At 42.5% G+C, this 27,210-nt stretch overlaps 1 protein-coding gene across 1 annotated transcript in view; it reads right to left on the bottom strand.

Annotated features, from left to right (window-relative positions):
• The window catches only part of IL5RA (interleukin 5 receptor subunit alpha), a 35,352-nt gene extending 8,470 nt beyond the window's left edge, over positions 1 to 26,882 (bottom strand). The window contains 8 exon segments of the mRNA XM_053599160.1: positions 10,984 to 11,122; positions 14,630 to 14,775; positions 17,204 to 17,391; positions 17,472 to 17,625; positions 19,498 to 19,636; positions 20,490 to 20,635; positions 22,735 to 22,819; positions 26,774 to 26,882. Of these exon segments, the coding sequence (XP_053455135.1) occupies positions 10,984 to 11,122; positions 14,630 to 14,775; positions 17,204 to 17,391; positions 17,472 to 17,625; positions 19,498 to 19,636; positions 20,490 to 20,635; positions 22,735 to 22,816 (994 nt within the window). The 5' untranslated portion in view covers positions 22,817 to 22,819; positions 26,774 to 26,882.
• Positions 26,883 to 27,210: the final 328 nt, after the last annotated feature.

Below are 27,210 nucleotides of genomic sequence, written 5' to 3'. Positions count from 1 at the left end.
AAATGTATTTTTATGTGTGGCTTTGCAAACAGGAATTAGCCACACTTTGTAAAATGATGGAAAACAGACCCTCAGAAAAACAAACCTTATCTTTTCCTAAATGCCACAGATAGTTGGTGCTTCTAGGATTAATATTCAGTTCTCTGGATTGGAAATGAGTGTCCTGTTAAACCTTGTTTTTACTACACTTTCTCAGCTAATATAAAGAACAATTGAGGCCTGGTGCAGTGGCTCACGCCTTTAATCCTAGCACTCTGGGAGGCCAAGGCAGGTGGATTACTTGAGCTCAGGAGTTCGAGACCAGTCTGAGCAAGAGTGAGATCCTGTCTCTACTAAAAATAGAAAAACTAGCTGGACATTGTGGTATCACCTCTAGTCCCAGCTACTTAGGAGGCTGAGGCAAGAGGATTGCTTGTCCCCAAGAGTTTGAGATTGCTGTGAGCTGTTATGCCACAGCACCCTAGCAAGGGTGACAGATTAAGACTCTGTTTCAAAAAATAAATAAATAGCAACTGGGACGAACTAATACTATCAGATCAAATACTGTCTTACTTTATTTCCCATTCTGATTTCCTAAATGAGGAATTCAGCCTCCTTCATTTCCCTGTCTTGGAAACTAAACATCCCATGCCTTTGGCCATTATGCAAGTATCCTAATAAGGGCGTTCAGCAACTCTGCACTCCTGCATTTGAGATGTGAACTCAGCAAGGGGTATGTCACCAGAAAAAAGTTATCCTGTTTACAACTAGGTTAGACAGAAAAGCTTTGTGTCCTGCAGAAAAAACAAGCAGTGTTGTAAATATTATCAGCTTCACCCACTCAGTCATATTTGTGTCTCAAATTTTGCAATAGCCCATGGCCCGATATGTCAGGTCTTGATAATAGTGCCGTTTTCTTCTGACCATGATTACAAAATTCCTTTCAGTTAAACCACTCTCTAGTTAATCCCTTCAGCTATCACTTTGATAAGCAAAGATTCTCATTGAATTAGCAAAAATATACAGGCAACTGATTTTATTTCCTTCAATCAAAAAAAAAAAGTTTTTGATGCATACAAGATACTATCTGGCACGCAAAGTCACGGTCACAGGCTGGAGGGAATTGGCCAAGTAGTCATTTCTCCTGGCCCCATCTCTCCAGTTACCCAGAATACATCAGAGCCACTTTCCTGAAGACAGCTGACGAGGGAACTGACCCCCTAGAACTCGGCTTTTCTGCAAAGAAAACATAACGTGGCAGGTCAACTTAGTGCAAGGAAAAGCTTTCTCCTGCTTACTGCCATGTGGAAATTACTTGTGGATTATCTATTGCTTGGTAACTTACTAATACAAAAAGTTGAGGTCAGTTAGAGGTGGATAAATAATCATCTACTCCAGTTCTGCTGAAGGTGGCACAAGGGGGCAAGTGCCTCGGACAGTACACAGTCTCTGGGTTGAAGTGTTTAAGAAAGTTAATAGTGTAAAAGTTGGGAGATCCCTTCATACATCCTTAATTTGAATTCTGGGTTCTCCAGCCTTGGAGATTTTTATTTTTATTTTTTTGCAGTTTCTGACCGGGGATGGGTTTGAACCCACCGCCTCTGGCATATGGGGCTAGCGCCCTGCTCCTTTGAGCCACAGATGCCACCCAGGAGATTTTTAAAACAAGTATTTCCAGGTAACTTGAGTTTTTGTTCTGATTCAAAGAGAAAATATTTCCAGCCATTAAAACCAAAGCCATCTTTCAAGAAATAGATGGGTACTATCATTGGGTTATGCTGGGATCAGTTTCAGAAGGAGGAAGTCAGACAACCCGTCCCTATAAGCCCTGTAGACTCCCCACTTCATTCCTGGGTGCTCTTCCCAGGTGGCCAGCTGAGAGCATTTGGGAAACTCAGCCGTCTGGTTTCCAGTGACCTTGGTTTCCATCACTTTTGACATCTCCAGGCTTTGGCCTTGCAAACAAGCCAACTAATGGAAATTCTGCTATTGTTCTGTGACCCAGAAATGGAAATTCTGCTATTGTTCTGTGACCCAGGAATGTACGCGGAGTGGGACATGGAGGGGCGCAGATGGGATAGGGTGGTAGCAATACAGGGGGGCAGAAGCATTTAGGGTTGGACCTGGCTTAGTCCCAGCTCTGCCTCTGGCTGCCTTAGGAGCTTTGTCAAATCACTCCCCTGCTCCCAACGCTGTGGCCCCCTCACTAGAATTCTATCTCTGTAGTTTAGAGATTCTGAATGGTTTCTAATGGCTTCAGCCTTCTAATGGCTCTTAGCAGGTAAATGTGATTTGGAAGCCTGTTCCACCTTAAATTATCCATACAAGTATGAACTTTTAGTACTTCCATATTGATTTTGAATCTGAAATCAGACTCCACAATAGGTTTCAAGGGAAAAGAACTAATTAGTAAATTGATGGGACTCTTCCAACAGAGCAACCTGCTGTGTTTTTAGAACCAGCAGGTGCTAGGAGAAATTCATATGATGCCAACAGGGCTGGGTCATTGAGAGCACGTTGATATGCAGTCTCTGAGGCAGGGCTGACCAGGCTGCCTGTGGCACACCTCTGGCTGGAGAGTGGGGCTGTTGTGTCATTCAGGAAAGGGCTGCCACCCCCAAACCAGATCACATGCTTCCAGAGCAAATGAGAGCCAAGAGCAAACCTTCTGGGCAGCCAAGCATTCATGGCAGCTGTCGGATAGACTATGGGTGGCACCTGGGTTAGGGAGCCAAAAAGAGTGGGGACAGCAGAATGCAGTCTCAGCACACAAAACGTAGAGTGATCTGGGACCCAGAGCAAAACGCACAGAACTTGCACCAGGTCCGTCTGGTGGAGTCTGGCTCAAGTGAACCCAAGTTGGGCGAAGAGAGATTGTGTCCTTGTGTTCACGAGTGTGCTGTGTGCTCCGGGCTGACTGAGCGGCTCAGGGCAGCACTGTCTGTCCCCCCAGTAGAACCAGCCTTGCTGAAGTTGAGTGGGGAGCAGCCCTTCAAGTTCTTGTTCCCTCTGCAGGCTTTCCTGCACAGCCCTGAGGGCCCAAAGGCAGCCTAGAACATTCCTTCCTGTTGGGTCTGCTGGGCCTGTTTTGTCAACCTCCTAAAGCACCCGAAAGCTGGCTGCAGGCGGTGCAGTCGCCACATAGAAGTGGGCAACACGGATGAAAGGGCGTGATCCTGGGTCTGCCACTCGGCCTTGAGCAGGGTAGCCTCCCCTGCTCCAATATCCTGTCCATAAAACAGGGAGAAGAGTTGAATGAATGAACACAAGTGAGGTGCTTAGCACAGTGCCGGTACACAGAAGACGCTCAATAAATAAGATGTATTATAATTATGATAAGCACGAAACACATTTTGTCAAAACAATTTTCCTAAATCGTCAAAACCAAGACTGAATTTAGAGTGCTGTCGGAATCCTTGGTGCTTGGGCCAGGAGAAAAGAACACGCACCAAATATTCCAGACGTGAGGGGAGAGAAAAGGGCGTGAGGCCTGAATGGCCCCACCTCTCAAGCATCTGTGTTAAAGTCAACATCATGAATAACTTGGGAAGGAGCATTTAGACAAGAGTAGCCCAAAGAGGTAACTTCGATCCCCCTTGCTTGGTCTGGGTGGACGCTGACGCTTGCATGGCCTATTGTCCTGCTTCGGTCTCCCTGGCTGGAATAGTAACGGTGGGGGAGGAGAGCATGACGGAGGAACACAGGTGTGGAGCTGAGTCTGTCACTGCACGCCAGGCCGAGGTCCACCGCTCACTCAGCTGGGTGACTTTGGGCAGTTCCTTCCCCTCTCTGCACCTGCTTTCTCCCCTGGGTAACCAGCAAAAGTGCCTTTTGAAGGCACACGGATAACGCAGGTGATCATGCCCAGCATAGCTCTTGGTGCCCTGATACAGTCCCCCTCTCCTCTGAGCCACTGTCTCATCCTGAGGCAGAATTTCTGCCTGGAAGGGTGGTGTGGGCACCAAGAGAGGGGTCTGTGCCTGGCAGCGCAGTGGGAAGCGCTGCTCCAGGCTTTGGAGGGACAGTCTCTGAAGGCTGCTGACTAGCTCTCCTTCAGGCCAGAGGGACAGCCACAAGGGTGAGGTAGCCCTGCCTCCCTGCTGGGAACGAATGATGAGGCTGCCAGGCAGGGACTAACCAGCCTTGAAACCACAGGAGCCTGGGTGAAAGGCAGCAGGGGGCCAAACCAAGTCCAATGTTTCCCCACCTGAAATCCCCCGTTTGCACGAAAACCCCAGACCCGCAATGAGTTATGTTAGTCTTAGGTAAGCCTCAGTAGGGTTTTCACATTTTCACGTTGTTAACGGGTCAGCCCTTTCTACTTTCAAACAGTCTTTGCCCCTGCGTTGCCTGAGAGACTCCTATCTCTGGTCTTACCTAAACTCTAGAGTCTGCACAATTCTTTTGGAAGGCCCAGAGAAGGATGACACTGGCCTTTCTGTTTCCCTTCCCTGGTTTTCTCCCTGTTTCGCCACAGTTTGAGAAATTTAGAAAGGAAGAGCTGATGGGAAAGAGGGCCAAAGTGGGGGTGAGGGTGGAGGGAGGGAGACACAAGAGCAGAGTGAGGGAGGAAGCTAGAGAGGGAGGGGAGAGAGAGAGAAGAGCAGGCTTCATGTGTGGGGTCAGAGTCGGAAGGCTGAAGATGGACCTGCAGGCCCTCAGCCTGAGGGGACAGTGTGCCATGAAGAACAGTTTACTGATGGTCTCCAGGTGGCTCCAGCCCTTGCCTGGCGCTTTTGATCCGGGTGCCCAGGGCAAATAAATGCCCCAGGTTTCCTCACACATCAGCCCAGAGTGTCAAGTGAGAGGAAAAAGGCACAGGAGACGTCCTGCGGTGGCCTTGCCTCCTCCCAGCCCAGATACCCACAGCCCTCCTCATCTCCTGCCTCAACCCATCTTCATGAAGTCCTAACAGACTCTGGAATGTGTCACCCAACTCTGACCCCCCTCCCACACCCCCCGCTTAAACTGACAGGAAAGCAATGGCCACGATTCCCTATGAGTAATGCTGCTGAAGGAGACGCCGGCAGCTGACACCTCGCAGCCGAGCCATCTGAAAACTCTGCCGACTCCTGTTCTGTCCCCCTGGGTGCAAGCATCATAGATCTCAAGACCAAAGGAAGCTTTTTCAAAAACACGTTTTAAATGGCACCCAGTAGCATCATCACAGAGACTCTGGCCTTCCGTGGGGTCATGGCAAGACCCCATTGCTTGTTTGAGAGGCGACTCCTGTCACCGCGGATAAGTCCCGTCACTGAGAGGCAGGTCTCAGAACCCCTGAGGCTGAGGAGACAGAGAGAAGCCGGAGACAAGCACGGGGTAGACCTGCCCATCACAACGTTTTCCAAGGGGAACATCATGACATTACGGTGGGAAAAATTATTTTCATAATTGTTTGTTTCACGTTTGGGATTTGAGCTTCCTAAAGGGGAAGGGGAGAGGGGAAGGGAGAAGGGAGAAGAGGGGACTTTGGAAAACACAAAGTTCACTAAGACTGGGTCAAACAAAAAGTTTCAGTAAACAGGAGATAGCAAAGATGACAAAGGCACAGAGGGTCCGGAAGTTAAGAAAGTTTAAAAAAGAGAATTATGAAAATTGGGAAGTTAGCTTGTAAGATAAGGCAGAGAAGCTGCTCAAGGACAGTTGATAAGGAGTACTGATAAAGAAAACTGCTACAGCTATTAAATAATTCCAGCCAGGCACAGGTAGTTGCCTGCAGTTGTAGCTACTTGGGAGGCTGAGGAGGGAGGACTGTTCGAGACCAGGAATTTGTATCCAGCCTAGACATTTTGGCAAGACCCTGTGTCCCAAGGAAAAAAAGGATTCCATGCTCTGGAGCTCCTAGAACAGGAGGTCCCTGGCACAGTTCAGGGTAGGCACAGAGCATGTCAAACCTCCCCACTGCCACCCTCTGTGCCCTCAGGGGGCCAGGGACCTTGGCCAGCAGAACCTCTCCCAATCCTCTTATCTCATTAGTTGAAACTTACTGTGGTTCCTTATTCTAAATTTATGCCATGACCTCGGGCTATCATAGGTTAACTAGTTAACTGAATCTATTCTAATTCACTAATTGGCTCATATGTCATTTGAGAAACGTATAGACATTAATAGCTACTTCTGGGCTGTTTGACAACCACCAAGTCACTTAATACGTCTGGGCCTCCCTTTCCTTACCGTGAAATAAAGAAGATGGACTTAATGTCTAAGAAGAGGGTGATATTTGAGTTGAGCCTTTGGGGAAAGTAGCAGAGGAGGGCTCCCGGGTGCCATTTCTAAGATGAGGCAGGGGAGGAGGAAGGATACCTAATGGAAATGCACGCAGGTATTGAGAAAGTCTCCAATAGACCCCTAGCTGAGCACGATTATTGCTGAGCCCTCAAGGGGTAAAGAGGAACGTATGAAATGTCCCAGAGGGGACTGGACTTCCTATTATGTTTACTAATCATCTTGATGAAAATGGAAAGTCTGCATTGATTAAATTCACTCATGATCCTAAACCGAGCAGGGGAGTAAATTCCAGAAAGGATGGATTTATAAGGTGAGGAGTGATATTAATCAGCTTATCTGCATGAGAGGCTGGCAGCAAATGAAATGGGATTTGCCGTAGATAATGGCAGTGAGGTACACCTGGGGGGAAACAATAATGAGCCCAGATCCCAACTAGGAAGCTGTTATTTAGGAAATGATAATGGTTCCAGAGCTCTGAAGTGGAGAGTGAATAATAAGTTAAAAACAAGCTTGAACTACTAAGCACTCATTACGGGCCACAATTTCACTCTCAGCACTTTTGTGGTGAGCTGGTGCCATGGAGGGGAACATGAATAGCACAGATGGTAGCAGCCTTGGAATATAGCATCACACTTTACAGGTGAGGAAACTGAGGCCCAGAGAGGGTGGGTAACATTGTCTAGGTCAGGGTGGCAAAACTCTGGCACCCTGGTCATCACTTTGTCCTCTGCAACGGTGGCAGGAGATCAACACTCATTACTGAGATGGTGGCCTGTGGGCCAGGGGCCCAGCTCCCCCATTCCCCTTCCCCAGGAAACAGGGAGGGGAGGGAAGGGGACACACGGGATGAGGCCTCTGACTTCATGGAACACGCAAACACACAGGATAAGGCTTTGCTGACTTCATGGTCTACACGGACAGGATAAGATCATGCTAACCCCAGTAATATTACAAATATTTTGCTTAACTATTATTTTGCTTAACCAGGTAACTGAAAGTGCCATGAATCTGCTTCTGTCTGTGCCGGTTGTAGAGTCTGGCAGCTTGCTGTGTCATCCAACCTATAAAAGCTGTGCATTAACCTGGGAGGTGGCTGCTCTCCTCACTAAAGAGGGCGGCTGGCCACGGTCAGGGGTCCTCAAACTTTTTAAACAGGGAGCCAGTTCACTGTCCCTCAGACCGTTGAAGGGCCGGACTATAGTTTAAAAAAAAAAAAAGAACTATGAACAAATTCCTATGCACACTGCACATATCTTATTTTGAAGTAAAAAAACAAAACGGGAACAAATACAATCACACCACTGCATGTGGCCCGTGGGCCATAGTTTGAGGACCCCTGGAAATAAACGCTCCTTACTGGCATTTTAAAGATTATTTGTCTGGTGGTCATTTTGCTCGCACCATAACATTATGACAACTTAAATTTAGCTTCAGAAGGTTTCTCAACACTGTATTCTAAGCAGTCCCTGATTCTTTAGCTCACAAAATATTACCTTTTGCCGTCTCTAACTGGGGCCAGAGAGCTAGACATTGGCAGAGTGATGGCTAAAACCTAGATCTCCTGATTTAATCTCATGCTTTTTTTTTGCATACTACAAATTCTAAACTCTCTATCATCAACATTGACCATAACTTCAAAAACTCAAACACCCAGAAGGCATAACTGGCTTCTTAGCCAGGATTCTGACATTAGTCTCTTGATCTGAGGTCCTGTGGGCAGCATTTAAAAAAAATTTTCTAAAATTGAATATGTATAGTAGTGTTGGAAAGATACTTTGAAATAGCAGTATTTTGAGGAGGGTGAGTTTTGAGCCCCTGGGGAAGAACATAAAACATTTTTTAAAAATCCATCAAATTCAAGTAACCAAAATTAAGTTTCCACCACAGGATTTGGCAAAAATAACCTTGGGCCCAGCCCAGGGGCTCCCGCCTATAATACTCTGGAAGGCCAAGGTGGGAGGATCACTTGGGCTCAGGAGTTCCAGACCAGTCTGAGCAAGAGCGAGACTAGAAAAACTAGCCAGGCATTATGGTGGGCACCTGCAGTCCCAGCTACTGGGGAGGCTGAGGCAAGAGGATCGCTGGAGCCCAAGAGTTTGAGGTTGCCGTGAGCTATGTTGATGAAATGGCACTCCATCTAGGGTCACAGAGTGAGACGCTGTCTCTAAATAAATAAATAAATAAAATAACTGTGTTAAAAATTCCCCTACATTGATCAATGTTTCTCCTATTTATTTCCATCTGAGAGAAAAGAGTGAATTTTCTTTGTGTAAATGAAGCAAGGTTGAGGGAGGGCCTGTGGGTGCTGGGTCAATTTGGTCAGGTGGAGGCACTAACCTGGGGAGGGAGTGAAAGACTGGCCCCAGTGAGATTGGAGGAGGCAAATGTGGCCCTGTCTCAGTTCCTTATACCCTCCTTTCAGCTCCCTCTCTCCAGGAAGCCTCATCCTATTCCTCTGCATCCCTGAGTGCCACCAGGGCCACCCTATAACTAGCTGTGTGCTGCACAACTCTAGGCGGCGCCATTCTCCTTTGGGACTTCAGTAACTTAGCATGACCAGGCCCCTTGTAGACTCAGAACATTTCTCCATTCCTCAAGCCTTTTCCAGTCTTCCACGGAAGTCTACCTGCTATATGTCTGATCTGACTCACGGCCACATGGGCTAATGTGTCACTGCCCAAGAATGACCTACAGACCCACCCCATAGCCTAAATGAATGGATTAAATAGCAAAACATTTGAGTATGTGCCTGAGAGAAGTCTCTCTGTAAGTATACCCTTCAAAAGGTCACGGAGGCCCTCAGATGATTCACGAGAGATGACACTCACATGCTTGGTCGGCCATAATGACAAAGTTGGTCGGCCACTAGGATTTCTGAAATAAGTCTTTAATTTATTCAGTTTGCCAGATCCTGTACACCACGCCCCAGTGCCAAGAGATCGGGTGCTGGAGTCAGTCAACTTAGGGTTGAGCCCCATCTCTGTTACCTGCTGGCCATGCAGGGGTAAGCAAAGTATGTAAATTTTCCAAACCTATTTCCTCATCTGTGAAATAGGTTGTTGAAAAGATCAAATAAAACAGTGCACATGAAGCATTTAGTTATAGTGCTCGGCAAAATGTACCAATACATGCGATCCATTATCATCATTGATTTTATTTCACGGTACCCATGGGGCAGGCAAGGTGAATGTTACCTACCTCCTTTATCCTGAGAACCCAAAAAAAGAGACAGAGGGTCTGTCTGAGGATACACAGTCAATACCTGCCAAAGTTGGGCATTAAATCTGGGCTTTCTTTGGAAGACGCCAATGTTCATCCCACCATCATGCTCTTGTAGAACTAATGAAACACTTAACTACATGTGTCCGAAGGCCAAGGCTGGATAATTGCAACATACACACGGGACACACTAGTTTCTTAACCATCCCTTTCTCTCATTATTGTCTATGTCTGCTTGTCCTAAACACCCAAGTAACTGCAAACACAGTGTGTGAATTTTCTGTCTTTAAGGTGCAAGGTCACATCTCCTGGAAATGGGATTGCCACCTGTCATGGGGAGATTGGTAATTTGCCCTTTCATCCAGAGCTGCCATTCTCTTTCATGGATCCCACTAGCAAATAAGATGCTCATCTTAGTTGCCAGGCAAACTGGTCTGTTTGTTCCTAAATGAAAACAACCTGTGAACCGGGCGGCGCCTGTGGCTCAGTGAGTAGGGCGCCGGCCCCATATGCCAAGGGTGGCGGGTTCAAACCCAGCCCTGGCTGAACTGCAACAACAACAAAAAAAATAGCCGGGCCTTGTGGCGGGCGCCTGTAGTCCCAGCTGCTCAGGAGGCTGAGGCAAGAGAATCACGTAAGCCTAAGAGCTGGAGGTTGCTGTGAGCCATGTGACGACACAGCACTCTACTGAGGGCAGTAAAGTGAGACTCTGTCTCTACAAAAAAAAAAAAAGAAAACAACCTGCGAACCAACATAGAAGCCTGGCAATGCCCAACCCTTTTGATCCTCAATGTCTGTTAGGTTGAAGATTTAGGGACAGGTCCATATCTTGTGGCCTCTGAAGATTATTCCACTTTTTTCATTTTTAATTTTGTAATCTTCTTTCAAAAAAGAAAAAAATATGAATTCAAAATTAGGTATGGGAAAATTATAGAGAGGAACAATTGGTAGTTGCCAGGGGGTAGGTATGGAGGGCGAGGGAGAGGGAGTGTGTTTATAAAAGGACAACACCAAAGATCCCTGTGGTGATGGATCTTGACTCTGGTGATGGGTGCATGAGCTTAAGCATGTGCTAAAATGTTAGAACTAAACACACACACACACACACACACACACACACGAGTGCACAGGAAATTGATGAAATCTGAATAAGGTCAATGGATGAATATTCTTTTTGCAATATTGGGCTGTTGTTTTACAAGATGTTACACTTGGGGGAAACTGGGTGAAAGAGACATAGGCTCTCTCTTTATTATTTCTTACAATAGCATGTGACTCCACAAAAATCTCAAAATAAGGGGTTTCATTAAACATTTGGGTGGAAGTAGAAACAAAAAATTTGGGGGAGGGGGAGAACAGGTATCAGACCCAGAAAGGATCATCCTAGTGAGAAACTGGGATATTTTAACTTTGTCAGGAGTTAAGGCAGGAAACTGACAGAAGATGAGCCATGGTAGAGATGTGACCATTTCAAGACCTGCGAGTGTACTCTTTCTGGGATGATCTGCTTTGCCCGTGAGTAAGGCTGCTGCTGAGAAATCAACAAGGGCTACTCACCCACGTACAGAGGGCGGCTCCACTGGCTCCAGAGCCCTGAAGCTCTGCACGCAGAGCTCACTGCTGCTCTCACTTGAATGCAATACTTAGAAATATCATCAACGACTGAGATGAATGCATTGGTCGTCATTTTTTCTGTCTAAATGGGAAAAGAATAGCATTGTAAGAATCTCTGGATGCATCATTTAAGTTCTGCCAATTATCAGAATGAAAGATCCTGTATAGGGGACGTGACTTGCTGTTCATCAAGCAATTTAAAATCAAGAGGACACACATTGATGAGTTTATTCTACAACGCAATGTGTGGTGGTCGCCCTTCAGGGGAAAGCTATCTTGCAGTCAAAATATATAAAATGGTCAATTGTAAAATCTAGATGATTCAATCCAGGCCCAACTGATGTTTCCAGACAGAAAGACTGGAGTGGCCTGGACAGAATGCATAATCCCTCTCTCGGTCCCTCGCATCTTATATTCATGTCACTAGATAATATCCCACAGTCTCTATCATATGAGAAGGTATCAGTGAACTACAACCTGCTGTCTGTGTATGGCCTGAGAGCTGAGAATGGTTTATGCATTTTTCTATGGCTGAAAAGAATCAAAAGAAAGACAACATCTCCTAAAACACAAATATTACATGAAACTGAAGTTTCAGGGCCTACGAATAAAGTTTTACTGTGACACAACTACATTCATTTTGTGTACATATTATCTCTGTTTTTATTCTACAAATGGCAGAGCTGAGTAATTGTGACAGAAATTGTGTGGCCTGAAAAGCCTAAGATACTTCTTATATGGCCTTTTATTAAAAAGTTTGCAGAACTGTGATACATACAGGAATGTCTCAAACAACCAGAACTAGGGGATAGATGGGTTTGGGGGACAATGAGTAGAAACAGTGGTGACTCTGAGTCTAGGATGAGAAGATTTTCAATCCTACCTTTGCCTCCAAATAACTGCAGGGAGAGTTCCTTAGCCTCTGTAAGCCTGTGTTCACCCATTTGTAAAACAGGAATAACAATATCTACATTCTGGATTATTGAGTTAAGTGGAATTGCCTTTGTAAAGCCCAAGTTTAAGAAAATACTAGGTGGAGGGCCCAGTGCGGTGGCTCACGCCTATAATCCTGGCACTCTGGAAGACTGAGGCAGGTGGATTGCTTGAGCCCAAGAGTTCAAGACTAGCCTGAGCAAGAGCAAGACCTCGTCTCTACCTAAAAATAAAAAATTAGCCAGGTGTTATGACATATGCCTGTAGTCCCAGCTACTTGGGAGGCTGAGGTAAAAGGATCGCTCAAGCCCAAGAGTTTGAAGTTGCTATGAGCTATGAAGGCACCTCAGTACTCTACCTATGGTGACAGAGTGAGACTCTGTCTCAAAACAAAACAAAACAAAACAAAAAAAGAGAGAGAGAGAGAGAGAAGATACTAGGTTGAACCATATGAGAATTACCAATATTCAACCCATTTTTGTCAATTGAATAATATATGGTCAATAAGTGCTAGTTTGCTGCGGACAACTTAGACTAACATTAGATAGTCTAGTGTAGAAATGAAACTGTTTTCTCACACAGGAGCCCTTCTCCTTTTTCCTTCTATTGGGCTGTGTCCTCCCCCTCCAGTTATTCCCCTGAGTCAGAGAGTGTCCCTGACTCCTACCTCTTAGCACCCCTGGGTGTTTCTCTGTTCCTCACCCCTGCCTGCTGACCACTTCCAATGTTTTCTCTCATTATGTTTTGCTTGGAGTAGCCACTAACTGATATTCCTACGTCCACGTGGCCCCTTCCCATGTACGTCCAGCTTTCACACTGCCTCCAAGATTATTCTTCCATTTTGCAGTTGTGGGCATATAATTCCCTCTCATGTAAACTTCAGTGGCTTCACTGCCTATGACCATGGTTTTAAAAAGAGAAGCCATTTCTTTATTTCATAGGAAAATTACAGTGTAAGGTGTAGAATTATGATTCCAATGTTGGCCTGAATTATTTGCCACTTGGTTGAGGGACTCATGCTCTCTCCAGCCTGTGAGTTACTCTTTTTCCTAGATTAGTGTGGGCCAGGAACTGTTTACTGCTGGTCTATAATGAGGTAAATACAGAAATCGAGACCGTCATTGAGAAGCTTTGACACTGCCATGACATCCATAATCAGTGGGCTTGTTATTTTACATGTCTTTAGCTATATTTGATTTTCCTATCAATCATTTTTATTATATTTGACAAAAGCACCAACCTATGGTGGACTGGAAATTTAAAAAAAAAAAAGAAAAATAGTCTTTCACTGTAGGTATTTTGGGAAGCATTGGCTAAGAAAGTCCTTTTCTCTACAAGGGTCATTTTTCTTTGTCCTTCCAGACGCCATTCCCTTCCTCTCTGCAGAGCCCTGGGTAGGTGGCTTTAACCACTTCCTCTCTAAATCCACTGGCTTTCCCTGTGGCAGGGCAAGCTGAGGCTGGGTGAGCATGTTGGCTGGACTAGGCCCCTTGACAGCAGAAACAGTTTTAATTATCCTTGTTTCTCTCAAAATAGAGCCAACTTGTAAATATCCGTTGAATCAAATTGAATCAAATTGCATTTGCTTTGTCTACTATCAGTGAGATGTAAATTTGGATTTAGACTGCCCTATTTTTTTTTTTCCTAGCTTTGTGACTTTGGGCAAGTTACTTCCTACCTTTTGCTTCATTTTCCTGGAAAAACAGAATGGTAATTATATAATAGTGGGAGGATGGAATTAACCTAATAAAGCTTGATACATAATTGATGCTTAATAAATGTTGACTCTCTTCTTAGTTCCCTTTCCATTGAAACTTTTGCTCATATGTTTGGCAAGCTTAGTTTAGAAAAACTTAGTGCTAGTAAGTATTTTTTTTTAATTTTGGTAAACCATATAGCAAAATTTACCACTTTAACCATTTTTAAGTGTACAGTTCAGTAGGGTTAAGCATGCTCACATTGCTGTACAATGAGCATCCCACACGCTTTTCATCTTGCAAAATTGAAATTTTGTACCTCTGAAACAATAGCTCCCATTCTCCCCTCCCCACCCAGCCTACTGTCTGTTTCCCTGGGTTTGACTACCTAACCTCAAAAAAGCGGAATCAGATGGTATTTGTCTTTGTGTGACTAGCTCGTTTCAGTTAGTGTAATGTCCTCAAAGTTCCTACATGTGGTAGCGTGTGTCAGAATTTCCTTCCTTTTAGTGATATGCCGGTGTGTGTGGTGCTGCCTTCTGTGTGTCCCGTCATCCTCCCCGAGCACGTGGGTTGCTTTCAGCTTTGGGCTGTCGTGAATACTGCTGCTATGAACCTGGGTTTGCAAATATCTCTTCGACTCCCTGCTTTCAACCTTTTCTATGTCTATCTAGAAGTGGGATGGTAATTCTATTTCTAATTTTTTAAGAAATTGTCATACTGTTTGTGTAAGTTTCTAATCTGATACTCTGTATTAATTTCTACCCAAAATATGTCCTTTTGAAACAAAATGCTGGGAAGATTTGATTTATTTCTATGTTGCCTGGGTTGATGTAAGTTAACGTTGACCTCATTAGTACCAGGTTGTAACCTGGTTACTTTACAGTCACTGAAGATAATTTTTTCAATCGCTTTTAAAATGAATGTCTGTCATCGAACATTAGAATTATCTGAATTACCTGAAAATAACCCTTCCTTATGTTGTGTATTTTCACTTCATAATCAAAGCAATGCATTGGAAAGGCAGAAACTGGTTTCTCCCATTGGATAGACAGACGTGTTCCTTCAATCTCTGCTGTGACATTGAGTGGAGGGTTTACTTGATCTAGGTTAGAGAATGAGAGATCAATGATATTTCTTTAGAATCAGAGCCGTTAGATCAGAGCTGATAACTCCAATCCACCAACACTCCTCAAGACATTTCTAAGATATGCTTTTCTCAAGTATTTACAGTCAGGTCTTAATCAACTGATCTCTGAGCCACAGGAAGCCCATGGCCTCCCACAAGCCTCCCGCACTGTAGGGCTGAAGGAGAGATCCCTCCTGCCAGCTACTAGGATGCCTGCTCCACATGAACTTGAATGGCTGAACCCCTTCTCCTGGGACCTCACTGTAAGACTTAGCCCACCATCCCTTTTCATTTCCCAAGTTGAACCAAACCCAGAATGAACCTTGCCCTGGAGAGGACTTTGCCCTGGAGAGTCCATAAGCCCTGCCTCTACCTGCCAGCAGGCAGGCGTGTGGCCCTGGGCAATTCACTTCCCCTTTTGGGGCTTTGGTTTTTGTCTGATTTTGATTAGTGTGTTTTGTTTTGTTTTGTTTTGTGTGGGAGGTGGAGCAGGAAGCTCTGGGCTTGGGCTAAATTTGCTTTATGACTCCAAAGTTCTTCCTACCCCAGATCTCACTTGATTGTCTTAGGGCCATGTGAGGTGAGTAGGAATTATTTCTAAGTAAGTGTCCTTCCCTCAGGTTATGGGATTTAGATCTCAGGATTAATGAGCCCTAGGAACAAGCTAAGAATGAGAGCCACTGGCCTCAGAGCCTGCCATTTCTTAAGCAGAAAGTTCTTAACCAAGAAAGTCCTTATTTCCTTTAGTAATCCCAAGAATTGGCCTTAGTAAAATAGAAATCATAAAAGAAAATGAATTCCTGTAGTTTGTACCAGATCATATCAATTTTCATATTAGTATCCTCTTCCCCCAGTCATCCTCAGCATCTTTTATGGCCTGTTTTCATGAAAGTGATATTTTTAGGTCAACTAAAAAATATACTATTGGTGAGAATGGCATAATCTCTTTAGTAAGGGCTATAATTCTTTAAACAAAGTTAGACTCCTCTTGATAGTGATATGACAGCCAAATTGTGCTAAATAGTAACACTGTTACTACCACTACTACTATGACTACCACTAAATTAAGTATATATATATATAAAATTACGCATACATAGGTATATAAATACACTAATAAGTAATTTAGTTTATTTACTGAACCCTTAACACCAGGCACTATTGTAAGCACTTTATAATTAGTAACACAATTATCACAAAAACCTCACAGGAAGTATTCATTTCTCCTCATTTTTCAGGTAAGGTTAGGTGCAGAAGAGTGACCATCTTGTCCCTGAGCTGGTCAGTGGAGCAGCGAGGACCCAAGTCCAGGCAGCCTGCCCCACAGCCCTTGCTAATAGCTGCCCCGTCCCACTACGTCTCAAAAGTTAATACCAAGAATGCTACATGTAAGGCTCCTGGTGGCTTTATTAAAAGAAGTTTTTAATATTGGGAATGGAACAGGTGAAGCCCTGAGAGAGATGTTTGGAGCTGAGACTCACACCCTCAGAGCGACGTGCTAACTAACGCCAGAGTGTGCAGAGGAGAAGGGCTGGAGGGATGGAGGAGGCCCATGTGAGGAGTGACCTGGGGGAAGAAGGCACCCCCTGTGGAAAACATGGCTGCCTTTGAACAGCTGAAAGGCTACCCAGTGGGGAACAGGCCCAGAGTGTTTAGAGAGGCACCATCCTTCAGAGGAACCAGGGGTAGAAATTTTACGAAGCCACCAGGAACTGATGAAAGATTAAACAAGCTCCTTGAAGCAGTGAGTTCACTTTTCCTGATGCAGTTATTCTTAACTGAGGGAAATTTTACCCCCTAAGGGATATTTGGCAATGTCTAAAACAATTTTTTTGTCATAACTGGGGGAGGGGTGAGAGGGAAACTACTGACATCTAGTGGGTGGAGGCCAGGGATGCCGTTAAGCCTTCCACAGACATCAGCAGCATCTGAGCCTTGCCCCGTTGGTTTTCAAATATGGGCCAGGTGGTTACTCAGCATCAGAAAAGCAGTCAAAGGAGGTGATCTTTATAATCCTCCCAATGCTGAGATTCTGGCTGTGGGCATGGTGGCTCATGCTGTAATCCCAGCATTTTGGGAGGCTGAGGAGTGAGGATCACTTGAACTCGGGAGTTTGAGGTTGCTGTGAGCTAGGCTGATGCCATAGCACTCTAACCTCTTGGGCAACACTGGGACTCTGTCTCAAAAAAAAAAAAAATGTCGGGCGCCTGTAGTCCCAGCTACTCGGGAGGCTGAGGCAGGAGCATCGCCTAAGCCCAGGAGTTAGAGGTTGCTGTGAGCTGTGTGACGCCACAGCACCCTACCGAGGGCAATAAAGTGAAACTCTGTCTCTACAAAAAAAAAAAAAAAAAATGCTGAGATTCTGCAACCCATTTAGTCTGGCTTTGGGTTAAATATGTCTTACCAATGGCATGAAGAGCGAACAGCTGATCAAAGGGCTTGATGGTGGTGAGCTTGCTTGAGCCGTTGACATGCACTGCAAGCCAGTCACGCCCTTTGCCAGGGATAAAAGTCCTTGGGAACCAGCATGCAATATTTCTCTTCAGTGTGTCTTTACTATATACTTGGCATTCTTCAGTGGAAGAACCATACCTAAATTGGAACACTCATGAGTTTTATAAGACTGGAAGAAATAACCCATTTGCATAAGTAAACATAAGCATAGTACTAACCTATAGTATAGAAAATACTGCGTGTCCTCAGGAGCATCCTTGCCAGCACGCCAGGTGCAGTGCAGAGAAACTTGGTATGGCCTTAAGTGCGTGTAATTATCTGCGGTGGTGTTTGTGGTGCAAGTTAAATTCACAATGGAGGTTCCAGGAGACCCTAAATGGTCAGAAATAAAAAGAGCAAAACACTGCCAATAATACCTTCTGAATTCTCTACTTCTTTTGGAAACTAATCATCATTGTATATTTATAGAAACCTACTATTTGCAGAAGGCCGACTTACCATAAGGTGAAACTAGCATTACGAAGCCCCAATTTCTGACATCAAAGAATTTTCCACCTACTTTGGTTGGAGGTGTGAGGGTGATGTTTATGAGATACATGTGTGAAAATTCAAGAGCAGTACGATATATTCTCATTCAGAGGTTGGTGTCCAGCAACCTTGGTGTCCTCATGCATTCATCAGTAACTGGCTGTGAGACCTTCACCCCTACCACTTCTGGGCTTCCATATTTCCAGCTATTAAAGAGAGGGTTGGTTGAGGAAGGTCCCCAGTGTCCAGTCAATCCTAGAATTGTACGACGCACTGCACTGTATTCAGTTGTTTCATGCATTACATACATTGCTGCTTGGAAGGAAATGAGTATTATTCTGCAACATTGCAGAATATTATCACTACTTCAGAGACACGGTGCATGTTAGCATGTTAAAATAATCTTTAATATACTCAGACTTTAAGGAAATCTTGAGATTTTACTGCAACCTCTTATGTTTGTTTCACCCCAAATTTCCCAAAATTATGTGACTGGAAAGCCTCATTTTCATTCCAATCTCTATTGTCACAATATTAACTCTAGTTCTTCAGAACACAGCATGAGAAACACTGGGGATGTTTATGGCTGTGCAGAGAAGGCAGAAAGCACTTTGGGCTGCGGGGCAGGGGGGACCTTGCCAAAGTGGGAGTCTTGAAACATAGGGGAGGATGTTGAGCTTAGTTTAAGTTAGCTTCAGATCATTCGTATCCCTGTAGCCAGTGTCTTTCAAGAGGTAGAGAGAAAAGGTGATGGGAGAGAGCCTCCGATTATCTGTAAAGAATTTAAAGAGAAAAAAGACTGACTAAAGTCAGTTTGCTTTGAGAGATAGTATAGATGGACATAAATACTATATATGTGTCCATGTACTACGTGATTATAAAGTCCATGGCCAAGGGTTTCCTATGGTTCCTACATGACTACACAGTTCCCCTCCGAGTTACTTGGCGTGAATACCAATTGCTGCAAAATGGAAATAATTAGTTATTAGTGTTGACTTATACTCAGTACCCAGAGAATAATGAAATTGCAGAAATGTAAGCTGAAAAGTGCATGGGAGGCGAAATTATTATTTATTATAGACAGGTGGAACAGTGGTTTAATGTAAGGCACACGCAGTGACGCTTATTTGTAATCTTGTGTCTGCTTAGGTCAGTCTCTGTGCATGAGATCGGGCCTTTGTGAATTGGCTGGTACACGGTCTAGACAACGCGTTATAACAAGTAAATTAGAAGATCTTTTGTATCATTTTAAATCATCAGTGCAATTGCGGAAGCATGATCTTTTCATCCAGTGATGTGACAAGAGAATAATTTGAAAATTACTCATGGCTAGATTGACCAAGGCAATTGTTACTGGGGTCATTCATGTATCCGAGGATCTGGTGGCTTCTGCTGTTTTCTTTCTTTCCCCCAGTGTTTGCGTGTACGTGTATGTATGTGTGTTTTCAAGTGTTTCATCAGAAGTATCACTGGTTCTAAGTACAAGGAACACCAGCTTTCCACTGGAGGCCAATATAGAGATGGTGAAGTCTGATGGAACTGGGTGGGTCACAATAACAAGAGGTGACAGCAGCCCAGCAGGATGCTGATGCTGTGGAAGGGTACTTGGTGGCAGCAGGTGACTAACGAAAGAAAAGCAAGTTATTACTCCTTTCTCCTTTCCCAAATTTGAGAAGTTCTAAACAATAAAAACCAGGCTTTTGGAGGCCTGCTTACCTGGTGGGGCTTGAAGTTCAGCAGAAACCCAGCTGCTGGCGAGGAGGGAGCCGTCCATCCACAGGATGGTCTGCACACTTGCTGAAAAGCCTTCATGGAGGATGGTCACACATTTGCTTTGAGTGTTTCTGGTTTCATACTAAAAATAAAACCCACAAGTCATGACACATAAAGGAAACATAGCCTTAATGGAACTACTTTAATCAAATACACATCTTCTTCCACTTTTCAAATGACAAATAATATGCAATGAAATAGTTTTGCTAGAAAAAAATTAAAAATGGAACCATTGTAATAATAGCCTAATTTCTCAATGATACACTAACATATTCCTCTTATCAAAACAAACAAAATATTACAATTAAGGCTTAAGTTCCCTTGTACTACCATCTCTGGCTCCAGTCACCTCTGTAGAAGTAAATACTTGACAGAAAATTTCCTAGAATTCCATAATGATTTAAAACTAGTTATTATGAGTCTCTTCATCCTTTGTTTGAGCCCATTGCATACCTGATATTCAGAATTTGTCTTAGCCCAGCCTTATGGTTAACCTGAGGCTTTGCAAATGACTGGCCCAAGGTCACCAAGGGCAGGAAGTGGATGAACCAGGTTTGGAACCTGGTTTCTCAGGCTCTACACCTTGCCGCCCTCTTCCCATTTCACTAGGCTACCCTCTTCTGTTTTCTTGGCCATTTTAGAAGAAACAGAAAAGTCCATTGCGCCTAAAAATTACTGAAAGTTCTTGCTTAAGGGAAAGAAGTACCCCCAGATTGAAATAGTCTGTGCTGCTTTTTGAAGCTGAACAGTATGGTAGGCAGGGCACTTGTTTACAGCATTGCTGCAGAAACCCTACGGTACTGAGAACATAACAAAAAGCCCTTTAGGAATTCTCTTCTTTTTTTATTTTCCTTAGAATTTCATTTGATAAAGAAAATGCAGTAAAAAATCCTTATTTGCTCTAAATAAGGATTGCCATGAGAATAAACACTTACGTCATCTTTTTGTGGGGCATTTATTTTCACGTGATATTCTGGATTAACATTTCTTGGTTTTTGATCAGGATTTAGTTCCCAACGTAAAAGAACTTGAGCCAAGCCAGTAACTTTAATGGTGAAATTGACAGGTGGCAGAAGTATAACTGTTGATTGAAAGAATATGGAAGTGAGGCAATGCTCAAACGCACATAGAAAGCACTTTTAACTTTTTCAATTTTTATTATTTTATTTTGAGACAGAGTCTAGCTCTGTCACCCTGCGTAGAGTGCAATAGCATCATCATAGCTCACAGCAACCTTAAATTCGAGGGCTCAAGAGATCCTGTGGCCTCAGCCTCCAAAGTAGCTGGGACGATAGGCGCCTACCTTGACACCCATCTAGCTTTTCTATTTTTAGTTGCAATAGGATCTTGTTCTTGTTCAGGCTGGTCTCAAATTCCTGACCTCAAGCAATCCACCTGCCTTGACTTTTAACTTTTTAAAAACATTCTGTTATGTAGCATACTATTTTATTATGCTATTAAAATGTATCATAATGAAACAATTTTGGCTGAAATTGTTTTTAGCTCATTTTTTTTTTTTACCTTGCCCAGGTGTTTATCTACAACATCTACATGTTTTTTAATTGAAATAGGAATATTTTACTACATCATTATTTGCTATAACCATAGTTTTCAAACTGAGAGTTATTATCCATTAATGAGCTATGATAACTTATTAATTTGTGATCAGCTATTTTTTTTAATGATGTGGGAGAAAAATAAAATAGGAAATACGAGGGTGCATGAAACATAAGAAGACTAACAGCTGTTTCATGAACCTTTTGCTTCTATTACATGAAGGTCCTTTTCTATTCGTGTGTGTACTAGGTCATGATGCAAAATGTATTTGCTTCTTGTATGTCATAGTCGAAAATACCTGTGAGCAAAACTCTTAAATGGGCACCTATAGAAAGAGAAAGTTTTGTCTCCCCTTCATGATTTTGCTTTCCAATGAAAAGCTTTTCTTTAAATACAAAATCAAGACCTGTTCCTTGTATAAATTTTGGAAAGCACAATAAGCAAAGAGAAGAAAATAAAACTATGCCACAATCCAGCCGCCATGAATGACATTAACACATGATAGATTCACTATATTTTGGGGGGCACATATTTATAAAACTTTAAAAACTTTTTTACTAAAATTAGGACAATATTTTGCATAAAATTACAAAACTTTCTTTTATTCACTTACAGTGTTGTCAAGACTTTTCCATTGCTTAGCCTTCCACAACGCTGTACCTACACCAGCCGCATAAGGTTCTCTAGGGCTCTGTCTATGTTGCATTGTCCACTATGGGGGCTGCTGGCCACTTGTGATGATTTAAATTAAAATTAATTTAAATAAAATTAAATGTTCATAACTTAGTACTCAAGTGCTCAATAGTCGCATATGGCTAGTGGTGATTACGTTGGGCAGTACAGAGATAAAATATTGTCATTAGCATGGAAAGTTCTATTAGACAATGGGACTGTGTGACAGTGTTCCTTTCTTAAACTCTGTCATCACACCAAACCCATAGACGCAACATGTATCCAAAAAACAAATAAACGAACAAAATATATATTTATATATATATAGAATCATAGTCAAAGTTTCTTAAGGTTTGGTTGTGAGGTTTTCTAACTATTCTCTTCCAAACATGCCACCAACACCAGCTGTAGTCCATAGCATCCCAATGCCCACACTTGGAAGTTGATTTCCCACTACAGCATAAAATTTGCATTTCAGCCAGCATTGTTTTCTTGAAATACAGTGTATTTAAAGAGTTTGTCTTCTGAAAAGGGTATTCCATTTTATAAAAATTCCTATGTATTCCTGGGCAGCGCCTGTGGCTCGGTGAGTAGGGCACCGGCCCCATATGCCGAGGGTGGCGGGTTCAAACCCGGCCCTGGCCAAACTGCAACAAAAAAATAGCCGGGCGTTGTGGCGGGCGCCTGTAGTCCCAGCTGCTCGGGAGGCTGAGGCAAGAGAATCGCGTAAGCCCAAGAGTTAGAGGTTGCTGTGAGCCGTGTGACGCCACGGCACTCTACCCGAGGGCGGTACAGTGAGACTCTGTCTCTACAAAATAAATAAATAAATAAATAAATAAAAAAAAGAAAAAAAATTCCTATGTATTCCTAATTGAAGTTTATCTCAGAAAATAATGCTATCCTTTCTATAATGTCCTTTAAAGAAAACATTATTGAATAGAAGGCTCTTACACTTTTCATCAGGGAGTAGGTCTGCTTGCAGTATTGCCGAGGTGCCCCAAAGAATGAGTACTGCAAGCACCATGATGATCATATCCTACAGAAAACAAGGGAAATGAAAATCCAAATCATTCTGTTGTCATTTTTAAGAAAAACAGACAGCGACTTTCTATGATAAGATGTGGCCATTTGTCTATTTAACAAACATTTAGGAGTATTTGCTACGTGCTGGAAATATAGACATGACCACATCTTAGACTTTGCTCTTCAAATATATGTCCATAATCTGAGAGGAAGAATGAAACGTAAAACCAATAATTGTAAATCAGTCAAAAATTGCCCTAATAAAGGTGTGTATGGGGCCTGGTAGGAGAAAAGAGATCTCTGATTTAACACTTCCACGGTGAAGTAGTTCTCAACACACACAAAGGGGAAAAGGCATTATGGGTAGAGTGCACAGTAGGTGCGAAGCTGGGAGAGAGGAAAGCTGGTGGGAGAGGGGCGCTGCCATCTAGCCCGAGACCAGTGCAGATCTCTGAACAGTGAAAATTCCAAGCATAGTTAATCAAGGACATAAGCAACAGTACCATTTTCATTAATGGTATTTAAATATGAACCAACGTGACAATAAACTTGAATCTAAAACAATTTGTAACATAAGTAAGAGAAACTTAGTATCACAAACATGGAATACATTTGACTACTCTGAGCTTTGGAAAGGCTGATTTTTTTTTTTTTATTATTATTAATGAACCCAAATGGGAGCAGGTCATGAAAGAATTGAGGAACTTAGTTACAGACCTGAAGACTGTAAACACAATATTTGTAACTACTCGAAACAGCTGGGCAATGAGAATGAATGGAGAGTAGGAAATGTATTAATCCAGTGTGAATAAGGAGGACATGCTCAGCCTCCAGTTCTACACATCGAAGAAGAGAGTTGGGCATTTCTTGCTGGGAATTGTTGATGAGACATCTTGAGTTTTTGTTCTGCAAATTTTGAGATGTTTATTTCATATGAACTTAGCTTGAAAGGACAAATATCACGCATGGCAGCTTCCCCTGGTGATGTGCTGCCTCAATTTAGCAAAGCCGTTCTTCTAGACCCTCCCTCAGTGATTTGGTACAGGCACATATGATTATTATCCATGACGAAAATTCCTTCCATGGACATTATTCTGATCCACAGTGGAAAAGAGTCTAAAAGTTTAAATGATTTGCCAGAGATCAAACATCTGGAAAATAAGGAAACTTGGCCCCAATCTCGGATCTTCCAACAGCAAAATCTATGCTCTAACAACTCCATGGCGCTAATTACGATGACTTAATAATTTTCAGTTTGTTTAATGAATTTATTTAAATGGCTTGATAGTTTTCAAACATAATTCCAGTAGATCCATCTTGGCTAAATAGATACTTCTGGGAAATAGCACTAAACACTCTTAATTTCATTATTATTTCTTTCTTTCTGTTTTTTGTTTTTTTTTTTTTTTTTGAGACAGAGTCTCACTTTGTTGCCCTCAAGTGCCGTAGCTCACAGCAACCTCAAACTCTTGGGCTCAAGCACCTTTTGCCTCAGCCTCCCAAGTAGCTCGGACTATAGGTGCCCACCACAATGCCAGGCTATTTTTAGAGACGGGGGTCTCACTCTTGCTCAGGTCTCAAACTTATGAACTGAAGAAATTCGCCTGCTTGGGCATCCCAGAGTGCTAGGATTACAAGTGTGAGCCACTGTGCCCAGCCTCGTTATTATTTCTTAACTTACCACTTACTACTATTTCTGTTTAACTTACTAATGAAATTGGGAAAATGCCACAATAGTGAGGAAGGAACAGCATGTAAATCATTCAATTTCATTTTCAGATAAACTTAAATATTGCTAATCAGGATTATATCTGTTTTGATAAAAAAAAAACCTGTTTCATTTTCGCTTCTACATAATGTACAAAAAAAGGGTTTAAAACCATAGTGATGATGACCACAAAACCGTGTACTCTAATATTTTTTAAAATTCTCATCAAGTGAGACTTTTAACAAATTAAACAGAAGCATTAGTAATCTGCTCAGCCTGACAAGCAAAGATAAAAATTCCTTAACAACAACAAAGACAGATTCCTCTTCAAGTTATAGAGGTGATGCCTTAAAATACCAGCATTTCCTGAAATGATATTAAATATTCTCTAACTTGGTGTTAATTTTTAATAATAAGAATTATAGGTCAGAAAGAAATGTAAATTTAATCTTTCCTAAAGACTTTTACTGACTGGCAAAGTACGAAGTATGTTATAAAAAGTAAATTATGTTATATTTACTTGTAAAAATAATCAATGTATTATTTGGAATTAAGATGGTAAAATAAATAATGAAACTGTTCAATACCTCAGTGGGGAGATAATTGAATATTTTACATAAGTAAGCCCTCTCCCTTAGAATTTGCCATGTATTTTGGGTTTGAAGCAGCTTAAAATACAGGGTGTCCATAAAATTCATGTGCAATTTAAAACAGTTGTCTATTTAAAATTGACAACTATTAAATATATATAATTGTTTTTCAAATTTCATCATTCAGAAATGTTTTGATTATAAAGTTTTTTGCCATAAACAGCTAAACACTTTTCTTATATCATATCGTGGTATTTTCTATTTAAAAAGAAATATTTTTGAAAGAAAATCAGTTGTCCCATAGATGGCACAAAATACTCAAATAGGAGACTAAATATTACCAAGAACAATAATTGTTTGTGAGAAAGATAAATTTCACAGAAGGCTAAGATTACTGGATCTGATCCCACGTTTTCTATAATTCTGATCACTCTCTGTTCCCTTTTGCCTTTGCCCAAAGCCACTTAATATTTTTGGACCCTACTGAAAAAAAGAAAAAAAGACTCAAATTTCTTTGGACTGTCTTTGTAATTCAAAGATACCCTACCATATAGATAACAACAAGACCATATTTCATTGTGTAAGAATAAAATAGAGCTACTTCACTAGCTTAAAAAAATATAGTACACACATGTACATGCATATCAAAATGACAGTATGCTCAACTCTTTCTTCTCATGGTTACCAGTTAAATCCAAGTGAAAACTATTAAATTGAATTTAAATAGGATGAAGCAACCACAGGTTGCTACCCACAATGTCAGGAGTACTCGCTCAAGCCCTAAGAGAAACCGTGACCTCCGTGGGCATATTCCATTTCACTGAGTCAATCTAAAATTCCTCGAGTGCCTTCTGAGAATCTAGCTTTTGGTAGGTGCGATATTCTTTAAAATTTGAGAGATAACATGAGCACAATCTGTTTCACTACAGATGTTTCTAGAAAGGTAGTTGGGTAAAGTTTTGACAATTGACAATGGATTTCCCCAGTGTTCTTGAGAATCAGTCAAATTCTGCTGAAGTTCAGACCTATAAATATGTCCCTCCCACTTTTTTTCTTTCCAACTTAATTCTCTGCCTGGGGAATTTGGTTTTACAACCAACGCTGTGCAGACAGCCCTGTTTTTAGAACTTTTTTGAGTCAGCTGTGGTGACTCCTAATTCCACACTCAACCCCAGTAGCAGAAATTGAAAAGCAGTTTAAAGGATTCATGCTCTATTAGACTCTTAAATGAAAGAATACACTTCCTCTTTTATCCGGTACAGCAGAATCAGCAATAAAACTTCTCTTTTGAGGGATGAAGAATGATAAATAAATAAACCAAGGTGTGCAAAGAACATAGCTAAGTAGACTGCACAAGCCCCCAGTGAAAAAAGGTGCAAGCTCCAAAAAATATAAATGAGCAATAAGGACCACTTATCATACAAGTTTTTAATTACTATGTTAGACTTCTGATCAATCTTCTGAAAATATAACGCAGAGGTTCAAATTGTGGCCACAGACATAAAAGAAGCTGTCGGTCCAGATGGAAATGGTGCTGCCACCCTCGGGATTTGGAAAATAGACGAAGAAAGTTTGCTACAAATACCCCAGGGTGGTTAACTACCTTCCTGCCAATCGCACATCAGTGTTTTGTCACCCCATGTCCGTGCTCCTCCATTCCTGGGCATACCTGTCTGCAGACGATCTGCTTGTCCTGACCAGTGCCCAACAGCAGACGGCCAGGACCACGTCCGGCGAGTCTGTGCTCCTGCTGCAGCTGCAGCACCAGCTCCACGCACAGAGCAGATGGTCCAGGTGCCCGGCCCTGGGTAGAACGGAGGCAAATGAACACGCAGCCCTCGCAGGGGTGCTGCAGGTCTGGAGCATGAAACAAGCTTGGTCCCAATGTTATCTGGCCTAAAAATTCCCCACGCAGCATTTCAGGTAATATATGCAAATGAGGCAATTTTATTTCCAAAACTTTATTATATTTGGAAACACAAACTTTTAGTTACAGAGACTCATTTCTTTTTCAGTAATTCTGAAAGAGGACACATTTGCGTGAGATAGAAATCGTGGTAGGCAATGAAATGCTCACTAAATCAGGCATTAAACACACTATTCAAT

The sequence above is a fragment of the Nycticebus coucang genome, chromosome 8, assembly GCF_027406575.1.
Source record: "Nycticebus coucang isolate mNycCou1 chromosome 8, mNycCou1.pri, whole genome shotgun sequence".
NCBI lineage: Eukaryota > Metazoa > Chordata > Mammalia > Primates > Lorisidae > Nycticebus > Nycticebus coucang.
This window is presented reverse-complemented; position numbering and strand designations above follow the sequence as displayed.